The sequence below is a fragment of the Sapajus apella genome, unplaced genomic scaffold (assembly GCF_009761245.1).
Source record: "Sapajus apella isolate SASKATOON/1434 unplaced genomic scaffold, GSC_monkey_1.0 scaffold220, whole genome shotgun sequence".
In the NCBI taxonomy this organism is placed as follows: Eukaryota; Metazoa; Chordata; class Mammalia; order Primates; family Cebidae; genus Sapajus; species Sapajus apella.
This window is the reverse complement of record NW_022437160.1, coordinates 688,335-701,938: the sequence shown is the minus strand read 5'-3', so window position 1 is coordinate 701,938 and position 13,604 is coordinate 688,335. Positions and strand designations below refer to the sequence as shown.

The 13,604-nt window shown below is 49.8% G+C and overlaps 1 protein-coding gene across 2 annotated transcripts in view; it reads right to left on the bottom strand.

Annotated features, from left to right (window-relative positions):
• The window catches only part of CCDC114 (coiled-coil domain containing 114), a 22,723-nt gene extending 9,227 nt beyond the window's left edge, over window positions 1–13,496 (bottom strand). The window contains exons 1-7 of one of the 2 annotated variants that reach the window (XM_032271006.1): window positions 13,254–13,496; window positions 12,799–12,891; window positions 11,208–11,307; window positions 10,869–11,058; window positions 5,774–5,896; window positions 5,329–5,442; window positions 1,418–1,485 (exon numbers count right to left, since the gene is read on the bottom strand). In XM_032271006.1, coding sequence (XP_032126897.1) covers window positions 1,418–1,485; window positions 5,329–5,442; window positions 5,774–5,896; window positions 10,869–11,058; window positions 11,208–11,307; window positions 12,799–12,868 — 665 coding nt within the window. In that variant the 5' untranslated portion in view covers window positions 12,869–12,891; window positions 13,254–13,496. Of the gene's footprint in view, window positions 1–1,417; window positions 1,486–5,328; window positions 5,443–5,773; window positions 5,897–10,868; window positions 11,059–11,207; window positions 11,308–12,798; window positions 12,915–13,253 lie in introns of those variants that run through there. The other variant, XM_032271007.1, reaches the window with a different exon arrangement.
• Between the last annotated feature and the right edge of the window lie 108 nt (window positions 13,497–13,604).

Below are 13,604 nucleotides of genomic sequence, written 5' to 3'. Positions count from 1 at the left end.
AAAAAAAAAAAAAAAAAAAAAAATACAAAAATTAGCCAGGCGGTGGTAGTGCATACCTGTAGTCCCAGCTACTCAGGAGACTGAGACACAAGAATTGCTTGAACCTGGGAGATGGAGGTTGTAGTGAGGTGAGACCGTGCCACTGCACTCCAACCTGGGCGACAGAGCGAGACTCCATCTCAAAAAAAAAAGCCAACACAAAACTCTCAGAGTGCTGCTGGCTCACTTTCTTTCAACAGCCTGCTCTCCTCATCCTTCAGAGTGCACTGCCTCTGTCTATGTAAACTCTCTGCTCCCTATTTGCCTTCAGTACGGTCTCTTTGTTGGCTAAATCAGTCACTTGGCAGAATTCTTTCTCCCAGGTAAGACTAAGCACTGAGGATTCCTGCACTTCCGGTGGCAGGTACAGTTTCCTTTGGGAGTGATGGAAATATTTCAGACCTAGATAGAAGTGATAGGGCTGCACAACCCTGTGAATGTACTAAATGCTATGTTTATTTTCACAGAGAGAGAGAAATCACAGAGACCCTAAGGCAGACGTGGGCCATCAGTGATGTCCGTCAGGGACCAGGGAAGAACTCAGTGGAAGGGAAAAAGCATTTGGAGCAAGAAGAGAAGAGGGTGAAGCTGAGAAAGAGTCAGGGATGGGGAGAGAGCCCCAGAGAGGCAGAAAGAAGCCAACACCTAAAGCAGCTTCAGCCCCTCAACTCCTTACAGCATGTCTCTTTATCTGAAGGTGGCCTAAGAAAATATCTGTCCCTTGCAACCAATACTGACAAATAACAAATTCGCCAAATGCTTGCAGGCCCCAGGACCCCTGCTGCCCTATATATGCACATCTTAATTCTCTCTGCATTTTTATATGCTAGATGCACTTTTCTTTTGAGACGGAGTCTCACTCTGCTGCCCAGGCTGGAGTGCAGTGGCGAAATCTTAGCTCACTGCAACCTCTGCCCCCGGGACTCAAGCCAATGTCCCACCTCAGCCTCCCAAGTAGCTGGGACCACAGACACCCGCCACCATGCTCAGCTAAGTTTTTGTATTTTTGGTAGGGATGGGGTTTTCACCATGCTGGCCAGGCTGGTCTCAAACTCCTGAGCTCAAGCAATCCACCCGCCCTGGCCTCCCAAAGTGCTGGGATTATAGGCGTGAGCCACAGAGCACAGCCACTAGATGCATTCTTAGGTGCTGGATGTGGTCACTAGAGGTTGATTTACATGCCCAAGAAAGAGAACAGGACCTTGCCTGTGGAGCTGGGGAACTGATAGGGGAGAGAGAGAACAGGAGCATATAATGGGGGAAAAAGTAGGTTCTGATGTCTATTTCTTAAGTCCTGAACCTTCCCACCACTGCCTTACGGAAAGGTGCGTCCTGAGTCATCGGGGTCCCACCATCCCAGGATGCCCGCAGTCCCTACCTGACGGCATAGGCAGAGGTGGAGGAGAGGATAAGGGTGCTGACCATGTGCTGCAGGTGGTGAATCTTCTGTTGGGGGAGGAGGGAAAAAATCAGTGCCACTTCTTACAGCCTCATTCTCAGAGTCTTTCCTTTCGGCCCCCATGATTTCTCCAATAAGGAGTGAAGCTGTTGAGGCTTCCAAATGCGGACCCTCCTCATCAGCAACTGCCCATGAACAAGATTTTAAAGAGGTATGAAGTCAAACTGATAAGCTGGATCAAAAGGTTCTGTCTGTAGATAACCAAAAACTAAGAAAATATTTAGTAACCGTGGGCTGGTTGGAAATTAGTTGGAGGAGATGGAGAGGAAATGGCGTTTCTCTAGGAGACCTTTTGGAATAGTTTTGATTTGAGAACCTTGTTAATGTTTTATATATTCATAAAGGAAATTAAATCAATAAAGAGAGGAGTGAAAACTAAAACTGAAGGCAAATGGGAGCAAGTGAACTTAAACATTTTTAAGAATAATAATAAGGGCAGGCATGGTGGCTCACGCCTGTAATCCCAGTACTTTGGGAGGCCGAGGTGGGTGGATCACGAGGTCAGGAGTTCCAGACCAGCCTGACCAACATGGTGAACACCTGTCTCTACTAAAAATACAAAAATTAGCAGGGCATGATGGCAGGCACCTGTAATCCCAGCTACTTGGGAGGCTGAGGAAGGAGAATCGCTTGAACCCGGGAGGAAGAGGTTGCAATGATCTGGGATCGCACCATTGCACTCCAGCCTGGGCAACAAAAGAAAACCTCCATCTCAAAAAATAACAATAATCATCATCATTATACAGAAGACCAAATAAAGGAATTAATCCAAGTAACTTCTGAATAGAATAATTTGAAAAGATAGGCTGGGCGCTCATGCCTGTAATTCCAGCACTTTGGGAGGCTGAGGCAGATGGAACACTCAAGGTAAGAAGTTTAAGACCAGCCTGGGCAACATGGTGAAACTCGGTCTCTACTAAAACTACCAAATTTAGCTGGGCGTGGTGGTGCACACCTGTAATCCCAGCTACTAGGGAGGCTGAGGCAGGAGAATTGCTTGAACCCAGGAGGTAGAAGCTTGGCAGTAAGCCAAGATTATGGCCACTGCACTCCAGCCTGAGTGACAAAGAGAGTTTCCATCTCAAAAAAAAAAAAAAAAGAAAGAAAAGGAAAAAAAGATATGTAAATACTCATATTCTCAAAGGACAAAACAAACTGCAAACAAATCCTGAACCCTATTTATCAGGTGTGGGAGGCAGTGGTACAGCTGCAGCACTTCTAAAATTCTTGTGTGTATGTATCATATGATGGAGCCAATGAGTAAGTACATTGATGTGGTTGGGAGCTGGGGTTCCCACTGTGGGAGAAGAGAGCTAGAAAGAGGAAATGAAGAATGCTCAGGAAAAAGCTGCTGGTATTGGAATGGAATCAGAGGTATCAACGTGAACCTACTATTGTAAAATGTGTCGGCCAAATGCAGTGGCTCATGCCTGTAATCCTAACACTTTGTGAGGCCAAGGTGGGAGAATCGCTTGAGCCCAAAAATTCAAGAGCAGTCTGGACAACATAGTAAGACCCCATCTTTACAAAAAATAAATCGAATTTTAAAACATGTGTGCTTCCTAGCTCTCTGCAGAGAAAGGGTGCTTACTGCATGGTCCATTGGCAGTCATGATCGGGCCTAGAGGAGATGCTGGAAGTCCCCACTCGTTTTGCGGGACTGGCAGCCCAGTCCACAGCCTTCGGGTCCTCCCTGGCAACACTAGTCATGGGACAAACTGACCTCAGGTACTGAGATAATGCATACAAAGGACACACTATCACTGCCGTGACATTCCACCCAAAGTGCAGATGCCAAATCTAATCATGAATCAAGATCAGCTATTGGGAGGCTAAGGTGAGTGGATCACGAGGTCAGGAGTTCGAGACCAGCCTGGCCAACATGGTGAAACCTTGTCTCTACTAAAAATGCAAAAAAAAAAAAAAAATAGCTGGGCATTGTGGTGGGCACCTGTAATCCCAGCTATTCAGGAGGCTGAGGCAGGAGAATCGTTTAAACCCAGGAGGCGGGGATTGCAGTGAGCCAAGATCGAGTCATTGCACTCTAGCCTGGGCAACAGGGTGAGACTCCGTCTAAAAAAAAAAAAAAACACAGATAAACCAGCATTGTACAACACAACTGGCCTGGATGCTTCCAAAATGTCAACATCATGGAGAAAAAAAGGTCAAGGGACTGACCCAGATGAACAGAGCCAGAACAACCAAATGCAATGTGGGGTTCTGGACTGGAGCCTAGAGTGGGAAAATCAAGTTTGCTGTAAAGGACATCGTTGAGACAACCAGCAAACTTGAAATATGGACTGTTTAGAATTCTAACAATGTTAATGTCCCTGACCTGGTAACAGCACTGTATGTTCTTTTTTTTTTTTTGAGACAGAGTCTCACTCTGTTGCCCCAGGCTGGAGTGTAATGACATGATCTTGGCTCACTGCAACCTCTGCCTCCCGGGTTCAAGCAGTTCTCTGCCTCGGCCTCCTGAGTAGCTGGGACTACAGGCACGTGCCAACACGCCCAGCTAATTTTTTTTTTTTTTTTTTTGTATTTTTAGTAGAGATGGGGTTTCACCATCTTGGCCAGGCTGGTCTTGAACTCCCAACCTCAGGTGATCCGTCCGCCTTGGCCTCTCAAAGTGGTGGGATTATAGGCGTGAGCCACCACGCCCAGGCAGCACTGTGATTATGTAATAAAATGGCCTTGTTCTTAGAAAATGCTCTAAAGTACTTAGGAGCATAATGCCTACAACATACCATCAAACAGTTCAGCAATCAGGATAACAAATTATTTTCACCAAAATGATAATTACACACACGCATAGTAAGGAGGCATGAGAAAGAGAGTGTAAATGTGGCAAATGATCAAACTTGGTGAAGGATATATAGGAGTTCTTTGTACAATTCTTGCACCTTTTCTGTAACTTGAAATTATTCCAAAATTAAAGTCAAGGCCGGGCACAGTGGCTCATGCCTCTAATCCCAGCACTTTGGGAGGCCAAGGCAGGTGAATTGCCTAAGGTCAGGCGTTCAAGACCCGCCTGGGCAACATGGTGAAACCCCATCTCTACTGAAAAAAAAATGTTTTTAATTAGCCAAGCATAATGGCAGGCACCTGTAGTCCCAGCTACTTGGGAGCTGAGGCAGGAGAATCGCTTGAACTGGGGGGCAGAAGCTGCAGTGAGCCGAGACCACCCCACTGCACTCCAGCCTGGGTGACATGGCGAGACTCCATCTCAAAAGAAAAAAGAAAGGGCCGAGCACAGTGGCTCACGCCTGTAATCCCAGTACTTTGGGAGCCGAGGCAGGTGGGTCACGAGGTCAGGAGTTCAAGTCCAGCCTGGCCAACAGGGTGAAACCCCACCTCTATTAAAAATACAAAAATTCACTGGGCTCAGTGGCGGGTGCCTATAGTCCCAGCTACTCAGGAGGCTGAAGCAGGAGAATCACTTGAACCTGGGTGGTGAAGGCTGCAGTGAGCCAAGATCGCACCACTGCACTCCAGCCTGGGGGACGGAGCAAGACTCCATCTCAAAAAAAAAAAAAAAAAAAAAGAGAGGGGACAGGGCTGGTTCAGATACCCATGGAATTTATAATAAATGGTCTTGCTTGCTCATAGATTGCCCTGGGTGATAACATTCAGGATGACGCTCTGCTTTGTACAACTATAAATGAGGCTACTTTCCTCGTAGGCCTCTATGCCCTCTGGACTAAAGCAAGCCTACAGCTCTAGTCAATTCCATACTTGAGGCCTGAGTGCTGGAGCAGGTAGGGAAACAGCTGGGGGGAGGACCGTGGCAGGGGTCCCTCTCTCCTCCCCTGGATGCCAGGGCAGCTGACCTTCTTGAGCTTGCAGTCCATGTTCAGATAGCGTTTCCTCTCGATCCGCAGCAGATCCAGCTCCTCACGCAGGGCCGCGTTCTGCACCAGCTGGATATCAAAGCGACAGGTGGCCTGGGAGTAGAAAGGTGGTTGGAAGAGTGGGCCTGAGGCCAGGCCTGTCTCCCACCTCCAATTTCAGCCCAGGAAGAGGCACTTATCAGAGCTGGGGCCGGCCTGTTTCCTGAGAAACATGGGTTCTCCGGGGTTGCTGAAAGCAATGTCCACTCCCCTCTAAGGACCCATCAGTCTCCTTTCCTTGGGAACCTCCATCCCTCCAGAATCCTGTGACCCGACACACATGTGCACACACTGTCCACCATTTATGGAACCCAACGACCATGCCCAGCTCTTCCCCTAACCCCACAATTCAGGCAGGCTGAGGGACCAGAATGTTGACCCTCACCCTGTCCAACTGGTCTTCCAGGATCCTGATCCTTCGCCGGATCTTGACCTTCTGATCTTGGATGAATCCTGAGGACCTGACATTCTTACTGTGGGTAAAGATCCGTGTCTCCCACTCCTGGATCTAGAAGAAAGAGGGTGGTACCCGTTTATGGTTGCCTGGATGTGGGAAAGAGTGAATGGCCAAGGGAAAATGAGTCATTACGCATGGCAGACATCAGCTGTCCTTATCGCCCCAGAATCCCATGTACCCTTCCGCTGACTGTATCCAGTCCTCCATGCGATTCTGGTGGGCCTTCCAACCACAACGTATCACCCTCTCAGCCACATGACCCAGTTCTAGAGATTCACAGGGCTTGGCCTAGAGATAGGGTTGTGACCCCATGAAGCCAGCCTGACTTGTTTCCTTTTTTTTTTTTTTGAGACAGAGTCTCACTCTGTCATGCAGGCTGGAGTGAAGTGGTGTGAACTTGGCTCACTGCAACCTCCACCTCCCAGGCTCAAGTGATTCTCATGCCTCAACCTCCCCAGCAGATGGGATTACAGGCATGTACCACCACATCTAGCTAGTTTTTGTATTTTTAGTAGAGATGGGGTTTTCCCACGTTGGTTAGACTGTTCTTGAACTCCTGACCTCAGGTGATCAGCCCACCTAGGCCTCCCAAAGTGCTGGGATTACAGACATGAGCCACCGTGCCCGGCCCTGACTCCTGTCCTGATAGTCTGGGGGTAGCACATGAGATGGAAGGATGAGATGCCAGGACTTCAGCTGTCATGGCACCCACCACAGCGAGGATCCTGGGAGAATGGGGCCAGTGGGCAGAAATGAAGGGGAGAGCTGGAGAGATGCTGAGAATGAACATTAGACATTCTAATGATGACAGTAGAATCCCTGGGTCTGCTTATGCCTCAAACCAACTTCCAATCTGTCCTTCTCATTTCTGTATTCATCTGTGCTTATTGGGGTGTGCTCTGTCTCTCCAAGCAAACTGGGGGTTCAATGAGGACAGAGAGTTGTGTTTTCTCTGTGTCTGAGACAAAGAAGATGTTCAACAAAACGTGCGAACTAAATAGATAAATGAATTGCTTAACACTGTGTTTCAATTTGTGCTCTGTTATGGGTTGAATCGTGTCCCATAAAAACTCATATGTTGGCCGGGCACAGTGGCTCACGCCTGTAATCCCAGCACTTTGGGAGACCGAGGCGGGCGGATCACCTGAAGTCAGGAGTTTGAGACCAGCCTGGCCAATATGGCAAAACTCCACCTCTATTAAAAATACGAAAATTAGCCGGGCGTGGTGGCAGGCCCCTGTAGTCCCAGCTACTTGGGAGGCTGAGGCAGGGGAATTATTTGAACCAAGGAAGTGGAGGCTGCAGTGAGCTGAGAGATTGGGTGACACGTCTCCAAGTGAAGAGCACCAAAGACTGCCAGCAAGCCAACAGAAGCAAAGAAAGAGGCATGGAATAGACATATTCACCCCACACCACTCAGAAGGAACCAAACCTACACCTTGATCTTGGACTTCTGGCCTTCTGAACTACAAGAAAACATATTTTTGTTATACAAGCCACCCAATTTGTAGAGCTTTGTCACGTATGCACCAAGATGCTGCAGAGGGCTGCAGCAGACTTAAGACTCACTATGGGGATTTTTTTGTTCTTTTTTAGAGATAGGGTTTCACCATGTTGGCCAGGTTGGTCTTGAACTCCTGACCTCGTGATCCACCCATCTCAGCCTCCCAAAGTGCTGGGATTGCAGGCATGAGTCACCACGCCAGGCCCCTGGGATGTTTAAAAAAAAAAATTTTTTTTAATTTATTTTATTGCAGGAAGACCTTGATATGGTCAGATACCACAACAACTACTAGCGCAAGGTAGTTCACAAGTTCAGCACGAGGGGGCGCTATCATCCTTTTCATGATGTTACATCTTTGTTAGGCTGGATTTTCAGCAGTTGCTGTGATAAAAGGCAAATACCCAAATGTTGGCCAGGCACAGCAGCTCACGCGTATATTCCCAGCACTTTGGGAGGCCGAGGCGGGTGGATCACCTGAGGTCAGGAGTTTGAGACCAGCCTGGCCAACATGGCGAAATCCCGTCTCTACTAGAAATACAAAAATTAGCTGGGCATCATGGCACATGCCTGTAATCCCACCTACTCGGGTGGCTGAGGCACTGGAATCACTTGAGCCTGGCCTGGGAGGTGGAGGCTGCAGTGCGCCGAGATTGCACCACTGCACTCCAGCCTGGGTGACTGAGTGAGACTCCACCTCAAAAAAGAAAAGAAGAAACACCCAAAATGTTGACACTGTGAGAAAATGTAGCAAAGCATACAAGGGGCATATCTACATTATTTCTTTCAACTGCATGTGAATCCCAGCAAAATTTACTTTCTTTCTTTTCTTTTTTCTTTTTAAGAGACAGGTTCTGATTCTGTCACCCAGGGCAAGTACAGTGGCACCATCAAGGCTCAATATAGCCTCCACCTCACAGGCCAGGCTCAAGCAATCCGCCTGCCTCAATAATCGCCTTATTGAAGAATAGATGACAATTAAGTGTACAATTTGGGCCACACATGATGGTTTATGCCTGTAATCCCAGCACTTTGGGAGGCCAAGGTGGGCAGATCACCTGAAGTCAGGAGTTCCAGACGGGCCTGGCCAACAGAGTGACACCCTGTCTCTACTAAAAATACAAAATTAGCCAAGTATGTTGGTGGGCACCTGTTGTCCCAACTGCTTGGGAGGCTGAGGCAGAAGAATCACTTGAACCCGGGAGGTGGAGACTGTAGTGAGCCAAGACTACACGACTGCACTCCAGCCTGGGCAACAGAGCGAGACTCTGTCTCTAAATAAAGTATATAATTTGATACGTTTTGACATAAAATAGTAAAAATATCCATCACCCCTAAAAGTTTCCTTGTGCCCTTTTATAGCAGCTCATCCCATTCTCTTCCTGCAGCCAAGTACTCCCCCAGCAATCCTGAACGGTTTTTTTGTCACTATAGATTGGTTTGCATTTTCTAGAATTTTCTATTAATGGAATTGTATAGTATGGACTCTTTTGGGGATCAAAAGGGTATCTAGTTTCTTTCACACTGAATAGTTATTTTGCGATTCACCCATGTTGTGTCAATAGTCCATTTCTTTTATTCACGAGTCGTATTCCATTGCATGCATAGAGCACAGTTTGGTCGTCCATTCAGCCAAGCGACTGAAAGAATGCAATGATGGACATTTGGGTTGTTTCAGTTTTTGATTTTACAAATAAAGTTGAGTTGTTATGAACATCCATGAACAATTCATTGTACGGGCATGTGCTTTCTTTTCTCTTGGGTAAACACCTAAGAGTGGAATGTCTGAATCATATGGTGAAAACCCCATCTCTACTAAAAATACAAAAAAATTAGCTGGGCGTGGTGGTACACAGCTACTTGGAGGCTGAGACAGGAGAATCGCTTGAACTGAAGAGGCAGAGGTTGCAGTGAGTTGAGATTGTGCCATTGCACTCCAGCCTGGGCAATAGGCGAGACTGCATCTCAAAAAACAAACTGTGTGCCAAGAGGCATGTGCCATTCTACAGTCCCACCATGAGAATTCTACTTCCTCCACATCCTCACCAACGCTTGGTAAGGTCCGTCTTTTTAGTGGAGTTTGGGAGAGTTCTTAATATATTCTGGATGTAAGTTCTCTATCAGATACATGCTTTGCAGATGTTTTCTCCCAGTTTGGAATTTGTCTTTTCATTCCTTGCCTTTGCCAGTTTCTGCAGGTGGGATTCCTTGACTTGTGGATTCCTTGCCGGTGGCCGTATCACTGTGTTTTGCTTTTCGTTGCTGTTGTCTTGAGACAGAGTCTCACTCTGTCACCCGGACCGGAGTACAGTGGCGCGATTTTAAGAAAGGGGGTCTAGGGCAAGGAACGTGGCTCACGCCTGTAATCCCAGCACTTTGGGCGGCTGAGGTGAGTGGATCACCTGAGGTCACGAGTTTGACACCAGCCTGGGTGACAGAGTGAGACTCCATCTAAAAAAAAAAAAAAAAGAAAGAAAGAAAGTGGATCTCTCTCTGTTGCCCAGGCTGGAGTGCAGTGGGGCAATCATAACTCCTTGAAGACTCAAACTCCTGGGCCCAAGCACTCCTGCCCCCTCAGCCTCAAGACACGCACCACTGTGCCCAAATGACAAGCAGCGTTTTTAGAATGAAGAGTAGACCAGCATTTAGCAGAATGAATCCCACATCAAAAAAAAATATTATTTGCTGAAACTTCTGTTTCAGATATATTATTATATATGTGTGTGTTTACATCAGTATGCATCTTGGTGCATATGAACTACACCTCATGAGTCATGCTCATAAAAACTTGACAGATCACTGGCCTAGAAAAATCACATTGTTTGCAAGGTCAAATAGCAAGGTCCTGAAACAGATGGGATTCACAACCTGTCTAGACTGCGGTGTTGCCACCATCCTCTTGCGGATGAAGAAACTAGGGCCCAGAGAGGTGAAAACCTGCCTGCCTGTGGTCACAGAGCTCTGATGTCAGACCCAGGACCCTAACACAGGTTTCAGTGACTCTAGCATGCAAACCTTTCCTGCTTAACCATACAGTCAGCTCTTTGAATGCCTGGGACTGTGCTAAGCAGCAAACATCAGTGTATTTCCACTGAGCACAACTCTACCAGATGGATGCTTTCAATCACCCCGATTTTTTTTTTTTTTGAGATGGAGTCTCACTCTTGTCACCCAGGCTAGAGGGCAGTGGCACAGTCTCGGCTCACTGAAACCTCTGCCTCCCCAGGTTTAAACGATTCTCCTGCCTCAGCCTCCTGGGTAGCTGGGATTACATATGCCACCATGCCTGGCTAATTTTTGTATTTTTTGTAGCGATGGGGTTTCATCACGTTAGCCAGGCTGGTCTTGAACTCCGACCTCAAGTGATCTGCCCGCCTCAGCCTCCCAAAATGCTGGGATTACAGGCAAAAGCCACCGCGCCCGGCCTCATAGCCTGATTTCACATGAGGAAGCTAAGGCTCAGGGAGGTTACAACACTTGCCCGTGTAAGTAGGATTTGCAGAAACCCACCTCAGAACCCACCTGTTTGTCCAGGGCCCTGGTCTGCTCCTGCAGCTCCTCGACCTCCGCCTGCACCTGGACCCGGCCCTTCAGCAGGCGGTCCATGTTCTCCAGCCGCTCGCTGTCCCGAAGCCGCTTGACCTGGTTCTGGGCTGCACTGATCTGCACCTGGAGATTGGCGCGTACCTCCTCCAAGCGCCGGATCTCCTCGCTACCCAGGCAGGGACATGGAAGAGGGGCCAGCAAGAGAGCAGAACTCAGCATCCCTAAAGGCCGGACACACTGCTCCTGCACTTCCCACTCAGACCCAGGAGTCCAGCCTGCCTCCCTCCCCAGCTCAGGGCCCAGGCACAGGCTCACAGTTGCTTGTTGATGCGCTGGTGGACTTCCTTGCTGTAGGCCCGCCTCTCCCCCTCCATCACCTTGCACTGTCGCTGCAGTCGACTCAGCTCCCAATCCACTGAGAACAGGGCCAGCCAAGGGACTCAGCAGGGATCCCGACCACCAGCTCCTTCCAGCCAAGGACCTGGGAATTCTGCTCCCTCTGGGGTCTCACAAACTGCAAATGAACTGCAGACCCAGCCCCCAGCACCCCTCTAGGACTGAACCTCAGTTCTGGGATCCCTCAAGCTTCCTCATCCCTCCATACTCAAAACTGAACTCAGGATTTTTTTTCCCTAAAAGCCACTCCCATCCCACCAGAGGGCACTTCTGGAAGGCCTCTGGGTCCTCTGGGACCTGGGCACACCACCTAGAATTGGGAAAGCTCTTGCTCCCTCCCTCCTTTTCCGCCCCACCATCAGCAGCCCTCAGCCCCATCCTCTTGCCTCCTCCCTCTCTCAGCCCATCCCCTGGGCTCAGCCTCATCCTCTTCTACCTGGACCATCACCCCAGCCTTTCTCTCAACTTCCAGCCTTCCCCCACAGTCCCAGAGGGTCTCTCTACACCCACAGCTGACCCTACCCCACCCACAACTGCCCATACCCCTCACAGGCCTCCCATGATGCCCCAGTACCCACAGAACAAAGTCTCAGCCCCTCAGCCTGGCTCCAAGGCCCCAAGTGACCTGACCTTACCCACCTCTCCGGTCTTGCCCACACGCTCCCCGCCTCCAAAGGCCCAGTAGTTTTCAATCAGAGGGTGATTGTGCCTTCCAAAAACACTTGGCAATGTCTAGAGACTTATTTTTTCCAGACAGGGTCTCACTCTGTCCCCCAGGCTGGAGCTCGGTGGCACAATCTCAGCTCACTGCAGCTTCTACCTCTCGGGCTCAAGGGATCCTCCCACCTCAGCCTCACGAGTAGCTGGGATTACAGGTGTATGCCACACCTGGCTCATTTTATTTTTTTGTAGATATGATGTCTCACTGTGTTGCTCAGGCTGGTCTCGAACTCCTGGGCTCAAGTGATCCTCCTTCCTCAGCCTCCCAAAGTGCTGGGATTACAGGCATGAGCCAGCACGCCCAGCCTAGAGACATTTGTTAGTCACGACTTGTGGGGAAGGGGGGGTGCTACTGGTATCCAGTGAGTACCAGAGTATCCAGAGGCCATGGACACTGCTTGGCATTCTACAACACACAGGACAGCCCCCACAACAAAGAATTATCCCACCCCAAGAGTCAACAGCACCCAGGTTTGAGGAAGCCTGCTCTATCCACATTCTGTTATCCCTGCAGAAACACCCTTCCCTCCTTCTCCCTTTGGCAATTCCTACAGGGAGTGCTGGGCCCCACTCAAACTTCTCCTGCTGCCTGAAGTCTCCAGCCTGCCCCACTCCCCACACTTGGCCCACCCACTATGGTGCCCACCTTGCCTCCCTTAGGGTGCATATCTGTTCCCACCACAGGGTGCTCCTGGACGGACACTCTCCCCCTCCCTATAGGACTTGGAACTTGGGAAAGCTAAGGGCTGGAAAAGAAATGGGCGAACGAAACAAAGAATGAATGAATTACCCATTCCCTCCAGAAAGGCCTCGCTTCCCTCCTCGGAGCGGGCACTCCCTGCCGGGCGTCCCAAAGGCATCCTGGCCCAAAAGGGCTGGCCTCCTGTAGGGATGGACATAGACCCTTCAGAGAGCAGGCGGGCGAGGGCCCAAAGGAGGTGGTCGATGAACTGCAAGCGACTGGGAATTGCAAGGGGGTGGCCCTAGAACCGCGCTGACCTCATTCCTCCAAGAAGGGTTGGAGGGAGACCTATCTCAGTCCGCTCCCACATCTCTCCCGTCCTCCCACCTCTCACACTGTGGGTCTTGCATCTCTGGCTCTGACTCTGGCGCGAGGTTGGAAGGGAACAGGATATCCGAGGGCTCTCCGGATATCCGAGGCCGGGCTGTTGGGTCGCAGGGGAGGGGGAACCCCGGGCCTGCTGTAGGTGGTTTGGGCAGGTTTGGGGGAGTCGGGGGCCCTACCTGCTCACGGGCCTGACCTGTTCTTGGTACTCCAAGCTCAGTGTTGTTATCTGGTTACTGGGGAGATAAGGGACCAATGAGGCCTGAGGACAGCAGCCGGGGCGGGACCAAGGCCGCGGGAGAAACTACGGGAGGAGGGGCAGAGAAGGCTGCGAGGCTAGACCTGCAGGGTTCCCGCGGACTTAGAACTGATGGGCGAGGTGGGGCGCGGTGGCTCACGCTTGTAATCTCACCACTTTCGCAGGCCGAGGCATGCGGGTCACCTGAGGTCAGGAGATGGAGACCAGCCTGGACAACATGGTGAAATCCCGCCTCTACTAAAAGTACAAAAAATTAGCGGGGCGTGGTGGC